General features: G+C 56.1%; 1 protein-coding gene across 1 annotated transcript in view; it reads left to right on the top strand.

The window, feature by feature from the left end:
* IGSF21 (immunoglobin superfamily member 21) overlaps window positions 1-21,990 on the top strand; it is a 200,521-nt gene that overhangs the window by 165,691 nt on the left and 12,840 nt on the right. Inside the window, exon 4 of the mRNA XM_084875253.1 lies at window positions 4,085-4,203. Coding sequence (XP_084731379.1) covers window positions 4,085-4,203 — 119 coding nt within the window. The remainder of the gene's footprint in view (window positions 1-4,084; window positions 4,204-21,990) is intronic.

The following is a 21,990-nucleotide window of genomic DNA, read 5'->3' as shown; positions in this document are numbered from 1 at the left end:
CAGGGAGTACTGCAATGGCAAATGGCAAGAGGCAAGGATCAGGGAGGCTCGCCACCCTGGCCACCAATGCCATCTGTCTGTCCGCCTTTCCTGTCCAGGAGGTCACTAAGCTAAGAACTGGCTGCTGCTTTGTAACTTGAAGGCTGTGCCTGGGGGAGAAAATGCCATCTTCTCGGGAAAGGAGAATGCTGTCAGCAAACGCGCTGAATCCAAAAGGGAACGTGACTCAAGTCACCTGTGGGTGTCACCTCGGAGGGACCCTGCTGGGATTCTGGGGCAGGAAAGGGAAAAGCTGGTGGCATCCAGGGAAAGTCTGGAGCTGAGTGAGCAGGGGCACGCCAACGTGGGTCTCCTGCTCTGACGATGGCACCGTGGTCGTGTGAGGTGCCAACGGCGGAGAAATGGGCGAGTGTGTGGGGAGCTCTCTAGTTCCTGTGCCATTTTTCTGTAACCCTACAATAATTCCGAATAAAAAGTGTAGGTGTTAGAAAAGGAGCTTGGCGCCCAGGGGTGATGGGAGGAACACCCCTGCAGCTGATGAAGGGGAGGAAGGCGGAGGTGTGGCTAGAGACCGCGTGTGCAGCCTGTCTTGGCCAAGGTCAGGATCCTGGTCTTTATCCTGGAGCAGAGAGAAGCCTTTGAAGGGGGTTGGGTAGGGCAGCGCCATGAATGCCATTTGCATTTGAGACACGCTGGGTGCTGCCTGGAGAACGGGTCGGGAGGGCAATGGGCAGGGGCAGAAAGCCGGTATCTGCCCACCCCCCTGTCCCGGGGAGCAGCAGCATGCAGGGCAGGTGGGGGGAGGTGGATAGCTCAGGATCTGTTTAGGAGGCGGAACCTCAGGGTGTGGTCCTGGACTGTACCTGGGGAGAGAGAAATGAAGGATGGAGCCCAAGGTGAGACTCGGACCCTGCATGGGGCTAGGGAACCGGGAGAGCAACCATTGGAGGCAGGAGAGCATCTGTGTGAGATGGTGCCTTCCTCAGACAGCACCCTCCCCCCCCCCCCGGGTCCCCTGAGCTGTCTTCTCTACCATCTGCGTTGTGTCACCCATACGTGTCACTCAAACATATTGCTTATGTTACTGTCGCCGGAGCGTGTCATCGGTGTAGCGATTGCCTAAACATGTCACCTGTGTCGCTAGCACATAAACACATCTGCGTAGATCACCTATGTGACTGCTACCCGAACAGCCCCACCGGCATGCCAGCCATGTCATTACCATCTGATTACATCACCTGGGTGGCTTCCAGCCACACGGGTCCCCCGAGCCGGGTTCTTTGCAGCCACTGGAGCATGTCCCCTGCACACCTGTCCCCACACAGGCACTTGGGCAGGCAGCCTCGATCCCTGACACCTATGAGTGTCATCTAAACATGTTATCTGAGGTGACTGTCACTGTCCACAGTGCCCCGTGGGGAGGCCTTTTTTTCCAGTCTAGCTGAGTTGCAAACAAAGAAAACATTTCCAGGAGGGGAGAGAGCTCCCTGCTGTTTCTGAGATCCCCGAAGGGAGGGAGGAAGAGGGAGGCAGCATCCCCCCACAAAGTTTCCCTGATGAAAAGCTCCCCGTGCTTTAAGTCTTTCATGACAGTCGGTGGACCAGATGTCAACCTCTGTATATTCTATGTAAATGAAGGTGTTTGTTTATGCTAATGTGGGCTGGGTGGTGGAAGCTACAGAGGGGCTGGATCCGCTCAGAGAGACAGCAGCCATGGAAATCCAGGCTGGGGCCCAGGTGTGGGGTGGCGAGGGGGAGTGGAGGGGGGGCAGTGAATCACAGGAAATGGAGCTGGAAGACAAAAACGGGGGGTACAGCAGAAACAGAGGAGGAAGGCGTAAATCTGAGGTTAGATTGCTCAGCAGAAGCAGATGGGCGAGAGAGAGGCTTAGCGGGAACCGTGGAAAATATGTCCACGATGGGTGGGAGCGAAGAACTGGACCGGGGGGCCTCCCCTCTCAGGGTGGCAGGGCTGGGATGGACACCCCGAGCCTGTGCTCTTAGCCACTGCCCGCCCCCACCCTCCCCAGAGGGTGCCTCCCACAGGTCTGTGGGGCCAGTTTGGTGGGAAGGGCCCGCTCTCCGCTCAGCATTTACTATGCGTTTGTACCTATGAGCTTCTTCCCCCACTTTCCTGCTGCAGTATCAGAACCTCTGTTGGTGTCCCTCGTTAGGGCACCATAATTGTTGGGGTTCTTTCCCCAGCATTCTGGAGAAAGGGGCTTCGCGTAGATGATTAAGGAGTTCAAGGACGAAAGATATTTTTGAAAGGCATTGGGGGATCAGAGGAGCTTCAGCTAACGGGAACTGAAGACTCTCCCTTGACCAAGAACCTGTGCTTTTATTCTCAGGATTTATCCTAAGGCAAAGTGGAAATATACACATCAAAGGGTAAGGTATCAAAGGGTACAGAGCTTTGTCAGATTGGGGAATAGCCTGCAGCTGTTCAGGTGTTTGGCCAACAGGAGGCAATAAAATGCCCTGAGCTGTCTGGCAGCAAGCTGTTTTCCTATTCAGGTTTGGGGGAAGTGCCATTTAGCCGTTTCCAACAGGTAAAGGACATATGTGGCTCACCCTTGTTGAGCCTCCCAAGTCCCATCAACCTTTTGATGGAACTCTTATAATTACTACATGCTGGAATTTGTTCTCGGCAAATCTCTAAGAGCCAATCACGTGTCCCCACTGCTAAGCTGTGGCCAGAATAGACTCCCTGTTGACTGGACCCAGATAAGGCTGGAATTGGCTGGAGGACACACAGAGGTCCTGATGCGGCTACTACGTGGCCTCTGACTGCAGGTCAGGCTCTCAGGATGCAGGGATGGGAGGGGACAGGGCCTCTCCACACAATGCCACTTTCATGCCCATAGAGGTCTGGCCGGGACCGCATCTAGGTTAATCCTCACTGAGGTCCGAGGAAGAATCAGCCCCATACTTTAGATAAGAGAACAGAGGCTCAGAGGCTTAGCAGGAGACCACAGGACTCACACAAGGTCACAGGGGCAGGAATTGAACTTGGCTCTCTGGACCCTGTCAGGGATCTCCCATGCAAGAGCGGAGAAAGAGCCGCCCTGTCAGCGTTTTCCACAGGGAGAGAGAACCACGCAGCAACCCATTCTTAGCATGGTCTAACCTGCACACCCTGAGGAAGGATCTAGAACAAGGATCATCAAACTACAGCCCATGGGCCAAATCCAGCTGTTGTTTTTTTAAAAAAGCCTGTGAACTAGAATGTATTTTACTCTTTGTTTTTTTCAATGATGGGAAATAGTAAAAACGGAAGATTTCAGGGCACAAGAAAGTATTTGAAATTCAAATGGCAATGGGAATAAATAAAGTTTTATTGGAACACAGCCCCCTCACTGATTTGTCCAGGCCCTGTCTGTAGCTACTTTTACTCTAAGAGACCCATAGGTTGAGAACCGCTAGCAGGGTCGCCTAAGACCATCGGAAAACACAGATATTTACATTATGATTCATAACAGTAGCAAAATCATAGTTAGGAAGTAGCAACGAAAATAATTTTATGGTTGGGAGCAATGATCAGCTGCCTTGCCTCCTGGTCCTCAGACAGGAATTTTACTGCGTTTCTTCTCAGATCCCAGACCTGGGCATAAAGTGGCAGTGAGGCAGCGTTCAAATTCCCCTCTTAGCTCGTGTTAGCCATTTTGTCCCCTTTAGAGCCTCAGTTTCCACGTTTATGAAACGGGAATGATGATCCGTACGTGCAGGCAGCCACAGAGGGGATGCCCTAGGCCGCAGTTCTGAGCCTGCACCACACACCAGGTGCCTCCGGGCCCACGGCATCCCCAGGCCCCCTCGGGGTGGGCACCACTGCTGCTCAGTTCATGAAGCTGAAAGGAGCACAGACTTAATTTGGCTGCACACACCCTCTCCTCCGTCCGCACACACCTTCCCCTCCGCCCTCTGAAGCTCTGAGCACATACAGTCTGCATTCCATGAATGTGGCTCCTCCTCTCAGCCCAGCAGGAGCATTTGCTCAGCGAAGGCTGAACCATGGGGCTTGGGGGTGGCCCCCTTTCAGCCCCGGGTCATGGGCCCTCACCCTGCTGCTCTCCTCCCCCAGGCTCCCCGAGGTTCGCGTCTCAGACAACGGTCCCTACGAGTGCCACGTGGGCATCTACGACCGCGCCACGAGGGAGAAGGTGGTCCTGGCATCGGGCAACATCTTCCTCAACGTCATGGGTGAGTGCAGGGCCTCGGCCCCGGCATCCCAGTGAGGAGCTGTGTGTGTGAGAGCACACATGTGTACATATGTGTGTGCGTGTGAGTGCCTGGGTGCTCCTGCTCCCGTGCATGTGCACCGAGGGGCTGTCCCGGGCACCACCTGCTAAAATGCCTGTTGTGCTGGCAGCGGGCCCTCTCCTTTCCCACCTTCCACCTTGAGGTGTGACCGGTGTGTCCTTGCCACTGAGGACTTCCTCTCTGGACCCCCTTCTTCTACCAGCCCGGGTCCTCAGGGGCCGGCACCTTGGAGGGGCTCTGACACGCTGATGGGCACACATGAGGAAGTGAGGGAGCAGGCAGCCTTCCGCAGGGCAGCGGGCTGTTGCAGACTCCGGGTCTCAGTTAGATGGGGCAGGATGCAGGACGAATGGATCCTCATGGACCACCCAGACTCAGGCTCTGTGAGCCAGTGAGGACTCAGGGAGGGAAGGAGAGACAGGGCGCTGCGGGGGCAGCTGTGAGAACACCGTTCCAGAGCGGAAGCCCAGAGCCACGCTCATAGAAACACCCGTGGGGAAGCGCAGGGGATGGCGCTCCTCGGGGAGGACAACCAGGAGCCTCCAGGGGGTCTGAGACTTCGGCCTAGTGGGACGCACACCTGCTGCAGGAAGAATGATTCTGACCCGGCCGCGTGCCCTCCCCAGGCCTCCCGATCCTTTGCACACTGAGAGACGAAGTAGAAAGCACACTGGACTGGATGTCGGGGCTCCTGGGTTCTGGGGCTGGCTCTGTGCCTCCATTTCTAATTTGCAAAGAGGGGATGCTAATGCTTAGGCCTGACCCTGCCTCTGGCTGCCTGTGTCCACCCCCACCCCCACCCTGGTTTCCCCATTTGTAAAAACAAGGGCCTTGCTCCCAGCGGTGGCCGGAGCCCCTTGAGCACAGATGTCTGTGCCAGGAACATGCTCTGATCCTGCCTCCAGAACTTGAGGGCCAGACGCGGTCTCAGCTCCGGGCTCCAGTGCTCCCCCATTTTCTTATCAAATGGCATTTATCAGGGAAACAAAGCTTGCGGGATGCGGCAATCAATGGAAGCATAAAGGCGCCGTGGGGAGCCGTAGCTTCTGGGGAAATTGAAAACCTCCAAAGGCCAGACCTCCAGGAGGACATTGATTCCCACGGAGGGGAGGCTGCACGTGGAGCGCTCTGGCCTCCAGCAAGGCAGTCCGGGCCACCGGCGGGAAAGGAAGGGCGGGCTGGGAGGGGCACGGAAGGGGGAGGGGGTGCAGCGTGAGGAGGTTTCTGTACGGTACCTCCTGTAACCCAGCGGCCATGCCAGCTGCCAGGCAGGCACTGTATTGTGCCCACTGAGTAGACCCAGGCTCAGAGAATGGAGGGGCTTGTCCAGGGGGGAGAGCTAACTGAGATAATCCACAGAACAGGCCAGTTTCCAGCGCCCAGTGAACAGTGTCTCTTACGGTCTCTGCCAACCATAACCATGTCAGCAAAAAGCAGGCACAATTAGGAGAAAAGTTGTGCCTCCCTCGTCTCCACCTCCATGGCTCCTTTAAATATATGTCCAGGCAGGTTTCAGACGTTAAAAGCTCATTGTTGTGGCCTGTCTGTGGCATTGTGTATGTCTCTCTCTCTCTCTCTCTCTCTCTCTCACACACACACACACACACTCACACACACACTCACACACACACGCAGACCTTGCCTCCCGGCCAATGGGATCTCCTTCATGCCCCAGGGGATCCTAAGGACCATGGCAGCCAACTGTGGTGCAAGATGGCCCCGCCCCTGGCTGGTTTGGGGGTCGAAGGGAGGCTCCCCGGGACAGTGGGGAGACGGGGAGCCAGGCCCAGCCCAGGGCCCCCCGTGCATCATCAGCTCCGAGCAGTTCTGCTGCAGAGCCCGGCTCCCATCTGCCCTCGCCCGTGTGCAGCCAGCGTAGACTAACGCGCCGTTTCCAGAGGCCTCTGGGTAGAGATCAAAATTCGAGAGCGGCTGTAATTTCACGCCTGTAACAGCCCCGCTAGGTGGTGGGGAAAGACATTTGGGAGCCCCGTGGGGGCCGCCGAGGGTTCGTGCCGCACGCCGTCATTAAAATGTTTTTATCCGAGCGGCAGATAAATCGTAAGCCAATTTCAGAGCTGCACGCTGGGCCCCGGGCCCGCATTACACACGGTCACCGGAGCGTGGCCAGGGCTCCTCTCAGGGTGCAGGGTATGCAGGGGAGCATGTTCATTGCGATGTTACAATCAGTGAAATGTGGCGAGGCCCAGACACCCCCACCCGGTGCCACCAGGAGACCGACACCCGGGGCTTCTCGGCCACCATTGCCAGGCAGAGCTGTCACCACCGAGGGGGCTCTTCCCGCCCACAGCTCACAACCAAGGCCACGTTCTGTGTGCCCAACCCTGGGTGCACAATGCCAACCCACAGTTAACCTTGTGACCTCCACAAAAGCCCTCCGAGGCAGGCACGGTCACCCCCGTTTTACAGATGACGGAGCAGAGGCTCTGAAGGTTCCAGGGGCTCACCCACGTGAGGGACAGTCCCCCAGGTCTGCCGAGGTCAGAGCAACTCCGAACCCCCAGGGAACCATCCCTACCTCTGGTCACTCAAACGCCAGAAGACGATGGGTGGGGTGAGGTGGGGTGCAGAGGGGAGAGAGAGGGGACCTCGCCCCGGTAAGACCGAGGCCTCCCTGGGAGCACTTGGCTTTCCAAAGCTCAGACCGTCGGGTGGGGCTCCTTTCCTTCCAGGGCCTGTAGGAGTCTGGGAGGCACACAGCTGCGCCCGGTCCCCAGGGCCCCTTTCTACTCCATGGCTTTGTCTGGAAGGACATCCAGAAGGGACCCAGGATCCATCTCTACTCCACCCCTCTGACAGGAGCACCGGCCTCGGAGGCCAGCAGCCCTGAGTCCCCATCCAGGTGGGTTTCCACTTGGGACAAGGACAGGCTGGCATTGAACTTCCTTTCCAGGAAGGACGGTATCAGTACGTCTTTCCTGTGAAAACACGTTAGAACAGGCCCCTCTGAACATGGCTACATCGGCAAAGACGCTGGTTCCAGGTCAGCTCCTGCCGACAGGCACTGGGGTTAGGGCTTCCACAGCTCTTTTCTGGGGGAAACCATTCAGCCAACACCGAGAGCTGGGCCAGGAGGGGGCCGAGCAGGAGGCGCCGCTGTCTGGCCCTGAATCCCACACTCTCTGCTCCCAGCCACAGGGGCCGCTCTCCACTGAGCATTTACTAATCCGCCAGGCACTGTGCTGAGCTCCTCATAAGTTAACAGTTAACGCAATGAGCCAGCACAGCAGCTCCATGAGGCGGGCACACCACTCCCTCTTTGCCAGATAAGGAAGCCCAGAGATGCTGCCTCCTGCCTAGGCCGCCTGGGTGGTGCTGGTGGTGGAGCAGGGGTAGTGTCTCAACCACAGGTCATCTCTGTTCTACCGGAAGTCACAAAGGGTCGACAGGCTTCAGGAAAACGCCCCATCTCAGGGTTCCTGCCTCTCTTGTGCAGGCTTCCAGGTGAGGTTGGCAGATGAAGGTAGGATTTTGGAACCTGCGCCTGCAAGGGCGCCAAAGCACACCATATGCTTCCCAGAGCCGGGGCCAGGGGACACGGTACCCACCCCGGGAAACAGTTGTTAATGAACTCTGCACAGCTGGGATTTTTCCAGTGTGTTTTACTGGATTTTCTTTTTATTGATTTCAGAAAGGAAGGAGAGGGATAGAAACATCTATACTAATAAAAGGGTAATATGCTAATTAGACCAGGAGACCTTCTGGACAAAGCCATGGTGGCGGGGCCAAGGCAGAGGCAGTTAAGGGCAAGCAGGATAGGAGGGGTGGGCAATTGGGGGTGATCAGGCCAGTGTGGTGGGGGGGCAGTTGGGGGCAAGCAGGCTGACGGGGGAGGAGCTGGGGGTGAGCAGGCCAGCAGGGGGTGGTAGTTGGAGGAGAGAAGGCCAGCAGGCAGAGTGATTAGGGGTGATCAAGCAGGCAGGCAGGCAGGTGAGTGGTTAGGAGCCAGCGGTCCCAGATTGTGAGAGGGATGTCTGACTGCCAGTTTAGGCCCAATCCCACAGGTAGTCGGACATCTCCCGAGGTGTCCAAGATTGGAGAGGGTGCAGGCCAAACTGAGGGACACCCCCACCCCGCCCTGTGGACAAATTTTGTGCACCAGGCCACTAGTCAATGATAAGAGAGAATCACTGATTGGTTGCCTCCTGCATGCCCCTATTGGGAATTGAGCCTGCAACCTGGGCATGTGCCCTTGACCAGAATCAAACCCAGGACCCTTTAGTCCACACGCTAACACTCTATCCATTGAGCCAAACCAGCTAAGAGCCTTTTTTTTCTTACTGGATTTTTATTAAGTACATCTGGTACTTTTACCCCCATGTTTTCTTTTTTAAATACATTGTTTTACTGAAATAGAATTCACAATCCAGTGGTTTTTAGCATACTCAGAGTTGTGCAGTCAAGTTTAGAAGAAATTTCATTGCCCACAAAGAAACCCTGTACCCATCAGCCACTGCCCTCCATCCCATATCCCCTCTCCCCAGTCTTAGGCAAACGCTAACCTACTCCCTGCCTCTGTGGATTTGCCTGGACATTGCCTGTTAATGGGGTTACACAATGTGCGCTCTTTTTTTTTTTTTTTTTTAATATATTTTATTGATTTTGTACAGAGAGGAAGGGAGAGAGATAGAGAGCTAGAAACATCGATGAGAGAGAATCATCGATCAGCTGCCTCTTGCACACCCCCTACTGGGGATGTGCCCGCAACCAAGGTACATGCCCTTGACCGGAATCGAACCCGGGTCCCTTCAGTCCCCAAGCCAACGCTCTATCCATTGAGCCAAACCGGTTTCGGCCAATGTGCGCTCTTTTGTGACTCCCATTGCTTAGCATCATGTCCTGAGGTGCGTCCATACCGGAGCGGGTATCAGACGTCATTCCTGTCTGAGGCTGAGGAATAGTCCACGCGTGTCAGACGACCTTTTATTTATCCACTCACCCACCGATGGCCAGAGGGTTGTTTCCACTCTGGGGCTATTGTGAATCGCTGTGCTCTGAGCTTTCATGTTCAAGATTTTGCGTCAACATATATTTTAATTTCCTTGCAAAGCGGTATTTCAATTTGCATTTCCCCCGATGGCTAATGATGTGGAGCGGCTTTTCATGTGCTTCTTGGCCATTTGGATATCTGCTTTGGAGAAATATCTCCGGACCCTTTGCTCATTTTCGGTGCAGTTATTTGTCTCTTTATCATTAAGCTGCAAGAGTTTTTTATTCTAGATATAAGCGCCTCGTCAGATATATAATTTGCATATATTTCACCCTATCTTGAGTTAGCATCTCCCTTTCTTGATGGTGTCCTTTAAAGGGAAATCCGTTTTGCCGAAACCGGTTTGGCTCAGTGGATAGAGCATCAGTCTGCGGACTGGAGGGTCCCAGGTTCAATTCCAGTCAAGGGCATGTACATTGGTTGCGGGCACATTCCCATTAAGGGGGTGTGCAGGAGGCAGCTGGTCGATGTTTCTCTCTCATCGATGTTCCTAGCTCTCTGTCCCTCTTTCTCTCCCTTCAGCTCTGTAAAAAAATAAATAAAATGTATTTAAAATAAATAAATAAAGGGAAAGCAGTTTTCAGTTTGATGAAGTCCAGTTTACATATTTCTTCTTTGGTTGCTTGTGCGTTGGACGGTCTAAGGAGGCTACCGGCGGTTTTTGTAGTCTGCGCGCTCGTGTTTAGGCGGGTGGCCTACCTCAAGATGGTTTCTGTGCGCGGCGGAGAGAGGAGCCGGCCGCCGTGGCCTGCAGGTGGGTATCCGATTGTCTCAGCACCAGTTTGGGAACAGGCTCTTGGTTCCCTGATGAAATAAATGTCTTGGCATCCTTGCTGAGATGCAATGGACTGTGAATGTGAGTGCTTATTTCCGGACTCTCTGTTCTGTTCCCTTGATCGGTATGTTCATCTTTATGCACTTCTGCTGCTTTCTGAAGCCATCTGGCCTCCTCTGGTCTGGCCCAGGCGCTCCCCTGCTGGGCACCTGTGGCCGAGGAGTCCCCTGCAGCAGTCCCTCCAGCTCCCCCTGCAAGAAGTTCACCCTGGGGCTGGTGATCGCTCCCAGAAGGAGACTACAGGCTGCAAGGGGGGTGAGGGAGGGGAGAGAGCAGGTTGATGCCACTTTCATGAGGCCAGACCAAAACCTAGGATTTCCAGAGACCTGGAGCCCTGCTTTCTAGGACCAGATTCTTGACTTCAAGCCTCTGGACTCCCAGCCCAGTGCTCCTCTCTAGAGAAAGGAGCACGTTCCCAGAACCAATGAAGGGAGGGCTGAGGACCTTTCTTGACTGGGGAAGCAGAGATGTCTATGGCTCCTATTGAGATGAGGAGCTCTGCGGGCTGAGGGTAGACCCTGTGCCTTCCAAGCCTGGTGGTGCTCCCACACGCCTGAGCGAAGCGGAAGAGGCACAACTCTGAGTCTCTGAGGATACTAGGGGGAATGGGGGCTTCCATTTGCAGGCTGCCCTTCCAAGGACCCTCCTGAGCACAGGACAGCTTGGGGTGCGCGTCTCCCAGGTAGAAGCAGCGGTGGCAGGTGCGCATGGCCATCCACGGGGCAGGCTGGGTCCCTGGAGGGAGGCGGCTTGGATGAGAATCCCTGGGGGACTGCAGGCAGGGTCACTGGGAGGCAGGATGGAGAGCCTCCACCAGCCGCCTGCAGAGCCCAGGACGCCTGCTGGGAGGGAAATGATCAGCTCCCTCCCCTGGCTGGGAGCCTGAGCACTGGAGCCTCCTGCTGGGCTCCAACTCATTACGTGAGCTGGCCCCAGGCGACTGGAGTGGCCACAGACTCCAGAGAGCCTGTCAGGAGGAGGAATGGGCGGGTTAGGATCCAGGAGCCCGGGGCACTGAGGGGCAGAGGGTGCAAGCGCCACCTCCCATCCCAGGAGCCCCTGGGTCCCTAGGACCAGGCCCCCTTGCCCCTCCCCCACCCCAGTAACAGGCTGGGCAAGCCTTCCTTTCAGCCCCTTCCCTCCCCGTCCTCCTGTCCTTCCCACCCACCTGGGTGCTGGCAGCAGGCGCCCCGGCTCTCCCACGCTGGCAGGCGGGCTGTCGTGGCCACGTGAAGAATTGTCCCTCTGCCCGGGACGGTTGGCTGGACACAGCACTTCCTTGGAGAGCTGAGGACTGGTTCAGGGTCTGAACCTTGCATTCGGCCGTGAATTTCAAACCCCGTTTGCAACGACTCGTAATAAAAGCGGCCAATGTTTACTGCACATTGACTATCCACCAGGCACAGTTCTATTTTGCACCTGTCAACACATTTAATTGTCGTAACAGCCCTCTAAGGTAGGGCCTGCTGCCGCCTTCCCTGCTTACAAGTGTGAAAACAGGGATGTTAACAAATGTGCCCGAGGGCACAGGTCAGGGTGACAACCCAAGCAGGGGGGCTCCAGGGCTGCTGGACATGGCCATTGAGCACGCTGGCAGGTTGTGTAAGCCCCTTGAGCCTCAGTTTCTCTATTTGACTATAGCCCCCTCCACCCCCTGTTGGGGCACCAGAGGGGCAGGCCTGTGTCCCCAGCTCTCCTTGAGCCCACAAAAAGGGTAGCTGTTCTTCCTGCCCATTCTGCCCTGACCTTCACCCTGCCAAGGCCGGCCGGCCTCAGAATGGCTGCCAACCTGCAGGGAGGGCCATCTGTCCAGGGGGAGACCTCTGAGCCAGGCGGACCCCTCTGTCCTCCCACCCTGACCCCGGAGCAGCAGCCCTGAGTCCCACCCCACCTCCTCCACAGTCTCGCTGTGCCTCTTCCCCTCCAAGCCTCAGTTTCCCCATCTGGAAACTGGGGGGAATGAAGGTTCGTGCTTCCTAGATCTGTTGTAGAGGGATGGTGCGGAGAAAGGCGCGGGGCAGGGCGGGCAGTGAGAGGGAGCCAGGAGCCAGCGGGGGCCCGGGCAATAGAGCTGGAACACGCCAGGTGTTTCCAGACAGCAGCCAGAGGACATGGGGACCAATGAAAAGATGGGAGCAGATGGGGAGGACATGGCCGGAACTGGCAGACCATCCCCGAGAAGGTGCCAATGGAACTGTGAGCTCACTCAGCAGATGACTACTGAAGATGGGACATTGGGTACCGTCCCAAGGACCTCTGCAGGCCTCTCCTCACCAACCAGGGCTCCTGAGGGGGCAGCTAGCTGGGCAGAAGGGGCATGAGACAGATGGCTGGGCTGGGCTGCCAGAAGGGGGCTGCGCTTCCGTGACTGAGGCTGGAGTGGCCAGGGTCTTCCCAATTGGACATAAAAGCATCTTCAGAGACTGGGCAGGGCCGTGCTGAGTGCCTGGGCCAGGCCTGGCCAGAGACCTGGGGGCGGGCTGCCCTCTCTGCCCGCCTGCCTGCCCACAGGTCCCCAGCGAGCAGAGGTCACCGGCTGAGAGCCAGTTCAGAGAGGGGCCAGACAGATGGGTTGGGCGCTCAGAGGAATACTTTGGAGCTTACTGGGTCAGCTATCAAGGACAGCCACTTCCCAGCATCAGCCCCAAAGGCCCGAGCCTGCTAACTGCCTCCTGGACAGCTTCTAGAGTCCTCCTCCCCTCCCTCTCTGAACACAGCCCTGCAAAGTAGGAATGCCCTTGACCAATGCCACCGTGTCCTCAGCAACAGGCCCACCGGTCCTCCCTGTGCTGCTTCACCAGCAGTGGGCAAACTCCAGACGGCTCAGCGAGGCCAGGGAGCAGGCCTGGCACCTCACAGCAGTGGGCAGGCTGGGATTTGAACCAGAGCCCTCAATTCTCCCACTGCGCGAGGCTGCCAGGAAAAGGGAGGGACCCTGTCCCTCTCCAGGTGGGGGGCAATGTGGCAGCCAGATGGACCGTAACCAGAGACAGGGACCCCTCAACAGCTGGGAATATGTGGGCTGCACCATCAGCTGCTCCTCCCAGCACAATCGGCATGATCAGTAGCCCCATTTTACAGAAAAGAAAACTGAGTCTGCTAACAAAGAGAAGTCTGGAGTATGAGCCTGAATGTTCTCTGGTTGCCACGCTCCCTCCGTGGGAACCTGAGGCCCTGAGTTGGGGGTGCAGATGAGACTTCCATAGCACATGTGCACGTGGCGTGATTTGGAATTTCTCTGACTCAAAATTGGCTGGAGGGAGCGGGTCGCTCATATAAGCAACAGGCACTGTTCCTGGGGCCATGGAGCGGACCAGCCCCTCCCTGAGGAAGACCATCTGATCACACTTACAAGTTCTTGATTCAACCAATATTTAGCAGCACCTACTATGTGCCGGCTATGGGGAAGGACTGAGAGAGATTCCTTTTATTATGGGACAGCCAGGACACATGATGTTAGTGGTGAGTTTTGCAGTTACAGGGTGCCAAACATGGCTCCAAGCATTTTAAATATATTCATTTAACCCTCACTCCTCTAGGAGGTACGTATTTCTATTTTTACTAGTGAGAAAGCTGAGGCCCAGAGAGGTTGAGTCACTTGCCCCAGGTCACACAGCCAGTGAGGGCCAGAGCTGGTTCTTAAACCCAGACTGGCTGGCTAAAGAGCCCCTCAACAGCCTCTGGTGGAGCGGCCCATCGTGCCCTGGTGAGCTGAGCTGCAGAGATGCATCTGTTCCCTGGAATTGTCTAGGCAGGTGTCGGCAGCCCCCGGGGCTCTCGCCAGCTCCTGGACCTTCTGTGTCTCACAGACCAGGACTCGCCTCCTGTTCGGGGAGCTGCCTCCCTCCACCTCCTTCCCACCCCTGCGGGCGCCAGTCTCCTGGCCCCACCAGAGCAGGCCTGCAGGTGCCTCGTTAAGCCTTGACAAGTGTTAGGTCAGTGCTGTGCTTTATCCTCTCTGCTGCTGGGAGCTGGATTTAGTGTCTCCGGCAGAAGGTGAGCTTCCCTCCCCAGGACGGGGCCCTTAATTGCAAGTGATATGTGGCTGTTGAGACGTCAGTGCCTCGGGCCCCGCGATTTCAGGAGCAGGCGTGAGGCTGAGGCTACAGGTGTGAACTGAGCTGTGTCAGGAGCAGGGAGCAGGGAGGGCGACCGTGTAAGGCACATGTGTCAAACACAAGGCCCGCGGGCCAAATCCAGCCCGCCAGGCCTTGCAATGTGGCCCACACCGCGCTGTCATCACTGCACTCCGCTGTCAGTTTATGACATTGTCAGTTTATGACTGTTCAGTAAACCATTCGGCCCGCGATTTAGGCTGGATTTTAGATTTTGGCCCCTTCTCTGATTGAGTTCGACACCCCTAGTGTAAGGCAATGAGCCGGCCCCTGGCAGTGTCTGTGGCCCGTAGACACTCCCAGGGGGAAGCAAGGAATCCCACTGCCTCACGTGCCAAAGGGGAAGCTGAGACCAAGAGCACACTCTGAGTTGGCTTGGCCCGGGAGGCAGCAGTCCTGTCTCTGCTGCCAGCAGTCGTGCACCCCTGGACTCAGTTTCCCCGTCTGTACCCGAGGAGGCAGCACTGTGTCACTCCCTAAGAATGACAATCTTAATAACGAAAAGCTGGTTCTGATCAGGCACTCATCATGCGTCAGGCACGGTACTAAGTTCTTGGGGAGCCTTCTCGTGTTTAATTCTCACAACAGCCGGTGGGAGAGTGAACGTGGTTGTGCCCATTTCACAGAGGAGGACACTGAGGCTCGGAGAGATGAAGCCACTTGGCCAAGATCCCGTGGTTAGTGAGTGACTGAATGGAGAGCCTCGGCTGCTCTCTCTGAATGCAGGGCCCGGGGATGTAAGACCAGCGTCTGCCCTGGAGGAGTCCCCGGAAGATGGGGAGATGGAGAGGGGCCCAAGTTTCCAGAGTCCAGGGGAGGAAAACCAGGTGCTGAGTTGATGTTTGCAGGGGTCATGGGGCAGGGGAGGGTGTGTGGATTTGCTCAGTGAGTGTCCTCCTCTGCACCCTGACTCTGGGCCCACTGGGGCCCCAGGGATGAGGGAGCAGGGAGGGGGTGAGGGCTGGAAAGATTGCTTCATCGCCCTCTGGACCTACTGGTGGTCACTCTGGGGAGGGTTCCGTGGTGCTGGACTGGGGGGTTCCCGGTCTTCTCCAGTTCTCAAGTCCACTGCTCTGTGTGGGGAGGGCCGGAGGGTTCAAGGTGAGAGAGGAGGGAGACCTCCTGACCAGCTGTGAGACCGCGGGGCGGCTCAGCAGGGGAGGGCCCAGCTCTCCCTGCCGGGAGCCTCAGGAGTCGGGGTCCCTATTCTGATCGGCCTGGAGAGTTGGCTGGGAGGGTGTGCCTCCCACTGCCCTGAGCCGGGGCCCATCGGCAGCGTGAACCAGTGTCCCTGGCGTGAGGAACTCCTCCCCCAGAAGCCCTTTCTCCACGGCTCCTCCCCTCCACCCCCTCCTCGCCCCTGGAAATTGCTTTATGAGAAGTAAGCCGCAAGAAAGATTTACTTGCCCTCTGACTCGGAAATCAATCTGAAAATGCTGACAGGACAGGAAATACTCTGGCCGCAGAGGCCTCTGGGAAATCTGCTGCTGGAAGGGAGGCTCTGAGGCTGGGGAGTGGGGGGCAGGGGTTGGGGCTCTGCTGTGAGGCTGTCAGGGGTGGCCCCTGCCATGGACTTCAGTCCTCATGAGTGCCCACATGAGACTCTAGGGGTGAGGCCCAGAAAGCGAGGCCCAAGGTTCACACCGCCTGTGAACGGACGGGCCATGACCTTGGGGCCAGGTGTCCCGGGCCCTGAGTGGGGAAGGTCAGGGGTAAGTCCTACTCTGAGCCCAGAACACTGAGGCCTGGTGTTTAGGGGGTCACCGTTCTGCTGAAAAGGACAGAAGTTTTCTAGGGTTGAGGGGTGGGGAGGGGAAAGGGTGAGGTCCAGCCAGAGCCTTCAAGCTTTCTGGAGGGTTGGGCAGAGTATGTAGAGCAGCCCTGAACTTGAACTTGAGCAGGGAGCACTTGAACTGGGTGCCACTGCCACTTGCCAAGTTTTGAAGATGCCTCTCCACTTGCTAGGGCCGCCCAGGCTTCCAGAAGCTTCTTTCATCAAACTACAAGCACAGCACCTGGTAAAATCACCCATGTGTGTAACATGTCCCTCTGGGATCCATTGAAAACATCCCCAAATAGCCAACCTTGCTGCTATTTAAAACAGATTCATGTCACACTCCATAGATTTCATCTCTGAGGAAATGGCACCCATCTGGGCCTGAGCACAGAGCTTTATTGCCACATAAATGACAATGGCCAGCGAGGAAGGGTTGAGGGGCCTCAGGCGGTGGCCACAGACAGGTAGCCTCTAGCCAGCAATCCCCAGGCACAGGGTACATGCAGATGGGACTGCCTAGGAGACCAATCACAAAACTGGGAACATTGACAAACAGCCAATGAAGGCAGGAGCAGAAAGCTGCCCTGCTGTGAGGGTGGGGCTTTGGGGATTTGAAGTCCTTTGACCCAATCAGTGCAGAGAGTCTCTGGAGAGCTCTGCCTATGCCCCCTTTAGTGAGGCCTGGAGAATCAGAGAGATCTGCCTTCCCTGAGCCTTCCCCGCCCACCGGCAATAATTCCCACTACTGTTCACTGAGCACCTACTATGGGCCACGTCCTCAGTTCACATAACTCCAGGGAGGCTTGCTATCTCTAGTATGGCGGCGAGCAGATGGCATCTTTCCGAAGTCAAGGTAGTGGTTCACATGCTGACCTTGCCTTAGAACCTCCTGGAAGGCCTGTTCAAACCCAGGTGGCTGGACCCCACCCTACCTTCCCCCGAGGCTGAGGTTTCTGATTCAGCAGGTCTGGAATGGGGCTCAAGAATCTACATTCCTAACAAGCTCCCGAGGAAGGCTGATGCGGCTGGTCCAGGACCACACTTTGAGAACCACCAGATCAGAGTCACCAAAATAGCTCTAGGACAGCGATCCAGATCCTCACAGAACCTGTGGCCTGGTCTCCTGAGAGAGAGAGAGAGAGAGAGAGAGAGAACGCGCAGGGTGTTATTTCTTCAGCAGTAACCTGAGTAGAGTCCCTTACTGACTCCCTCCACGACGCCTCCACAGCATGCTGCCCCCTCCCCCCCCACCCCCACCCCCAAGCACCCCTGAGCAGTCAGCCAGAGCCCGGTTGGGTTGTTAATTTTATCTTTCACCGCCGCCAAAGCACAACAGCTGGCAGGGGAGGGGCAAGGCAGGTGAGTGGGTGCTTGCAGCCAGCTCCCCGTGGAGTGGGAGGCAATGGATGGATCATGCCCGCAGCCACTGGGCTCCCTCGTGACCGCCCCCCTCCACTCAGAAAGGCCCCCATCTAGCACGGAGGGCCCTGGGCAGCCGCCACCCACCCTGGCAATGGCCTAGACCCCAGGTCCCCGCCCGCCATTGCATCAGCACGAGGCTACCCACCGCTTTCAGCTGGAGGGGGCGGCGGGCCCGCTCAGCAGCTGCCACGTAAAAGGGCCCGTGGCAGCCATATAAGCACAGACTCTGCGTTTATCTCTCTTGTCACTGATGGCGGCTCCATTTGGGGGCTTTTCGTCAGGTTTTTTTCCCCTTGGCTGCTGTTATTACTCAGTTCAATATTTAATTTTCCCATAAACCAAAGAGTTGTGCTTTTTCTCTCTCTTTCTTGCCGGAGTCACACCCCCCACTGTGGGATCTGCCTCCTCCAGCTCCTGCTGGGAGATGGGAGAGACGGGGGCCTGGGCTAGCGGTTGCAGTCCTTCCACACTGGGCAGGAACTGGGGGGCAGGACACCTGGGCCCCTCCCCTCAGTGCCTCCACTTATTCACGTGACAAACAAAATATGTATTGAGTAAATTCTAGTGCGTCAGGCCTTGGGATTCGGCCATAGACAAAAAGAGTTTCCGCCCTCGTGGTCTTACGTCCTAGTGTGAGATATCGGAGAAAAAGACAAGTGTGCGCACCAGTGCATGAAGTAACTATACATTCTCTATGGCGGCCAAGGGCTGCTGCAGATGATAACGGGGACCCTGGCTTAGATTGTGGGGTGACACTCGAAAGGTGAACTGGACCCAGCCATGCGGAAGGCGGAACGAAGGCCTTCAGGCAGAGGAAGCAACAGATGCAAAGGCCCTGAGGTTGGAACCATCTTAGGGTGTTCTGGGGCCATCAAAGAATCTCATTGTGTCTGGAGCATGGTGGTGTGGGGAAGATCAAGGCAAGGCTAGATATGGGGGCGGAGCCCATAGCACGCAGGGTCTTGTGGGATTCCGTCCACACACAGGCTGCACACTTGCCTGTGCTGGGAAAATGGAAGGAGAAGAAGAGAAACAAACAGGAATTGAAATAGAATTCCTGTGTGGCGGGCCTGCACCGGCTCTGAGGTTACTGGGGAAGGACAAAGCCCCAACCTTCAGATAGCCCTGTGAGCATGACAAGAGTAGGTGCTCCCAGAACCCGGAGGATAAGCCCTGCATGAGTCTGGCAAAGTCCTGGAAGACTGCCTGGAGTCTTAATCTGGCCCACATGCCAGCTCTAAAGGATGGGGCAGAGTTGCTAGCAGAAGGCCTGGGATGTGCAGGGCACAGCGGAGGTGAACAAGGTGAGGCAGGAACCTTGGCTGCTCAGTGTGGCTGGAGCAGGGAAGGCTTCCTGGACGAGGTGCCCTTTTGAGCAGCATCGTAAAGACGCAGAGAGAGACCGGGAGAGAGAATGGGAGAGCGACACCGAGCTGTGGGGCCGCAACAAAAAAGCAGGAAGAAAGGAACACAGGGGAACATGGAGGCACATTTATATTCATGGACACTTATATTAAGAGGGTGGTTTTCTTTTTTCCTCTTTGAAATATGGGGTAATGACTAGGAGCTGATTGAAAAGGAAGGCAGTCAATAGAGCAGGCATGCTGAGAGGAAAGAATGGATTTTTGCAAATAATATAATTTTGAACTTGTCTTCTCTCTTCCCCGCCCCTCCTCCAAACCTAATTGATTACCACCCCATGATAAATGGCGCTCGGAGCAGAAGTGCGCTGAGCACCGCCTTAAAGTGGTACCCAAGGAACAGGACGGATCATCCCTTCCTCCAGACAATGGCCGCTCCGGGGAGGGGCCTACACTCCCCCAGACGTGCCTCTCCGCTGAGGGGTGCGGGTGGGCCATCGAAGCGGAGACATAAATAATCTCTTTGTGTTTGCGCAGCACTTCGCTCTCCTTACTTCCGTTCATTTTCTCATTTGCTTCTCCTCTCAAACATTCCCAGAGATGGAAGGTCGGCAGGGTGTGTCTTATTGAACCCACTTTGTAGTTGAGAAGACTGACACCCGGGGAAGGGCTCGGTTGATCTGCTCAAATTCTCGATGGGAGATTGGTAGCAAAGCCTGGGCTGGGTCCTTAGAGCCAGGCCTCCAGCGGGTGTGGGGATGGGGTGGACCTCATGGTGGGAAGAGAATTGAACTCTAGTGGATACAGTTACATACAGGCACGGGGCAGGCCGCTCGTCCCAGGAGTGCTAGGGTCTACGCGAGACCGGGTTTTCGTTTCCCAAATTGCAAAGGCCACGGGCCGCTGCAGAGCAGAGCGCCATCGCATTATCCTCGGAGTGAGTTATGATGACCCGCACAAATTTCCGCTTTCAGGAGAATGGCAGGCGATATGTCAGCATTAATTTCATAAACCTGGTCGCCCGACCATTACCTCACTGTGTCTGTCTGAACCATGGAGTCTGAGACATCCACGACACCTCCCCTGGTGGCCAAGGAACAGACACGCAGAGGCGAGCTGTGGCACGTGGCTGGGTCAGTGGGATGCCAAGCCTGTTAACTTTTCCTGAGACAAGATTAAATCAAAGACACTTCTAGCGGCCATCCTCCTTGCTTAAGGCGAGGACAAAAATAAACTGAGAAGGCCGCCGGCTTGACTCAGAGTCAGTGGATTCAGGGGAGTTTATGGCAGTGGCTTCTGTTTGACCATGATGGTGGTGGACTTATTGAATCGGGGGGTGGGGGGGCTCATCCTACTGCCCAGGACTGGGGTGCACAGTGCGAGGATGCACCCAGGTGTGGCAGGTAAATCCTGAATGTGCCCACGCTCTTTATCCTTCCCCACCCCAAGCCACATATGCCAGCTCGGTGTCTCCTGACTGAAGAGGGTCATCTCAGGGGCACAGGACCCACCCAGGAGAGGCTTGTTCTAGCACAGACATCCCCGAAGATACAGTCTCAGGCCCACAGGAATGAAACACTCACAGTGGGGGTGTTGGACTCTGTCACAGAATTGCTAGGGAGACATTAGCAAGCAGGGGGTCTTGGTTGGTGACTCTTTGCCATTCTACACCGACCAGAGCGCCAGGTGGCTCTGCTTTGTGCTGCTCATTCCAGAGCCTGGCTTGGAACTCAGGATTATTCTTGTTCAAGAAGTGGCCGGTGCTTGCAGCTGGCCATCTGCCTTCGCCTGGACACAGCTCTGGGGCCATGGGACCTCTCCCAGGATGGGAATGTGAGGGGCTGCTCATTCTGACCTTGGTCAGAGATTGTAACAGGGGTGGGATGGAGATGAGGATGGAGATGGTTGGGTTGGGTTTGGGCTTGGGGTTGGGGAAGGGATGGAGACAGAAATAAGGATTGAGTTTGGGTTGAGGATAGAGATGGAGGTAGAGATGGGGATGGGGAAGGGAATAGAAATGGAGATAGGATTGGAAAGGGGGAGGGGAGAGAAGGAAATAGAAAGGAGATGGGATGGGGGTGAGGATGGAGGTGGAGAAGGAAATAGAGAGGAGATTGGATGCAGGTGAGGATGGAGATGGAGAAGGAGATAGAGAGGAGATGGGATGGAGGTGAGGAAGGAGGTGGAGAAGGAAATAGAGAGGAGATGGAGGTGAGGATGTCAGTGAGGATGGAAGTGGAGAAGGAAATAGAGGGAATATGGGATGGAGGTGAGGATGGAGGTGGAGAAGGAAATAGAGAGGATATGGGATGGAGGTGAAGATGGAGGTGGAGAAGGAAATAGAGAGGAGATGGGATGGAGGTGAAGATGGAGATGGAGAAGGAAATAGAGAGGAGATGAGATGGAGGTGAGGATGGAGATGAGGATGAAGTTGGGGACGGGATATAGTTGGGAAGACTAAGAGTGAAGGAAGGCTGCAGACGACAATCCTGCAAAGCAGAAGGTTGAGGGGGAAAGAATGCTGTTCGTAATCAAAGGGGAAGACAGGAGGGAGGGGAGAGGCTGATAGTGACGTGGGGGAGCACCCACAAGCAGTCGGGGACCCCAGGTGTCAGCAGCCCCCTGACTGCCGGCCCTCAGAGCCCTGCCTGGCGAGATGCAGAGCGACATGTTCCAGGCCACAGAGCCTGAGGAAGGCGTTGCCGGGCGGAGTGTGGGGAGCCCGGGCTGTCCGTGTTGATATTCGCAGCCCTGCTGTGTCATCGTCCATACAACTGAAATCTGTTATTGTCTTATGAGCTTGATTAACTGTACATATTGCTAACACCTGCTCAGAAATATAACGAGGGATGGGAACATGGCTCCCAATCAGGTTCTGTGTGGGTGGTGTGCGTGACTAGGGTGCAGATCTCCAGAATGGGGATGTGTGTGCACGCAGATGTGTGTGTGTGTGTGTGTGTGTGTGTGTGTGTGTGTGTGTTGGGGGAGGGGGCACACCAGTGCTGTGCAAAGAACCCTGGCCTGTGTTTGTAACACCAGGGGCCAGTCCAGGCTTTGCATGGGCTTACACTGTGACCAGGCAGATGGCCCCTCTCTCTGACCTCAGTTTGCTGACCTGTAAATGGGAGGTCTGACCTAGGGCTACACAATAGAAATATACACCGAGTGGCCAGATTATCATGATTTCTGAACGCATAATAATCTGT

This window comes from Pipistrellus hanaki, assembly GCF_964339955.1.
Source record: "Pipistrellus hanaki genome assembly, chromosome: 2".
NCBI classification, from domain to species: Eukaryota; Metazoa; Chordata; class Mammalia; order Chiroptera; family Vespertilionidae; genus Pipistrellus; species Pipistrellus hanaki.
The sequence above is the reverse complement of the archived record's forward strand: the minus strand, read 5'-3'. Positions and strand labels throughout refer to the sequence as shown.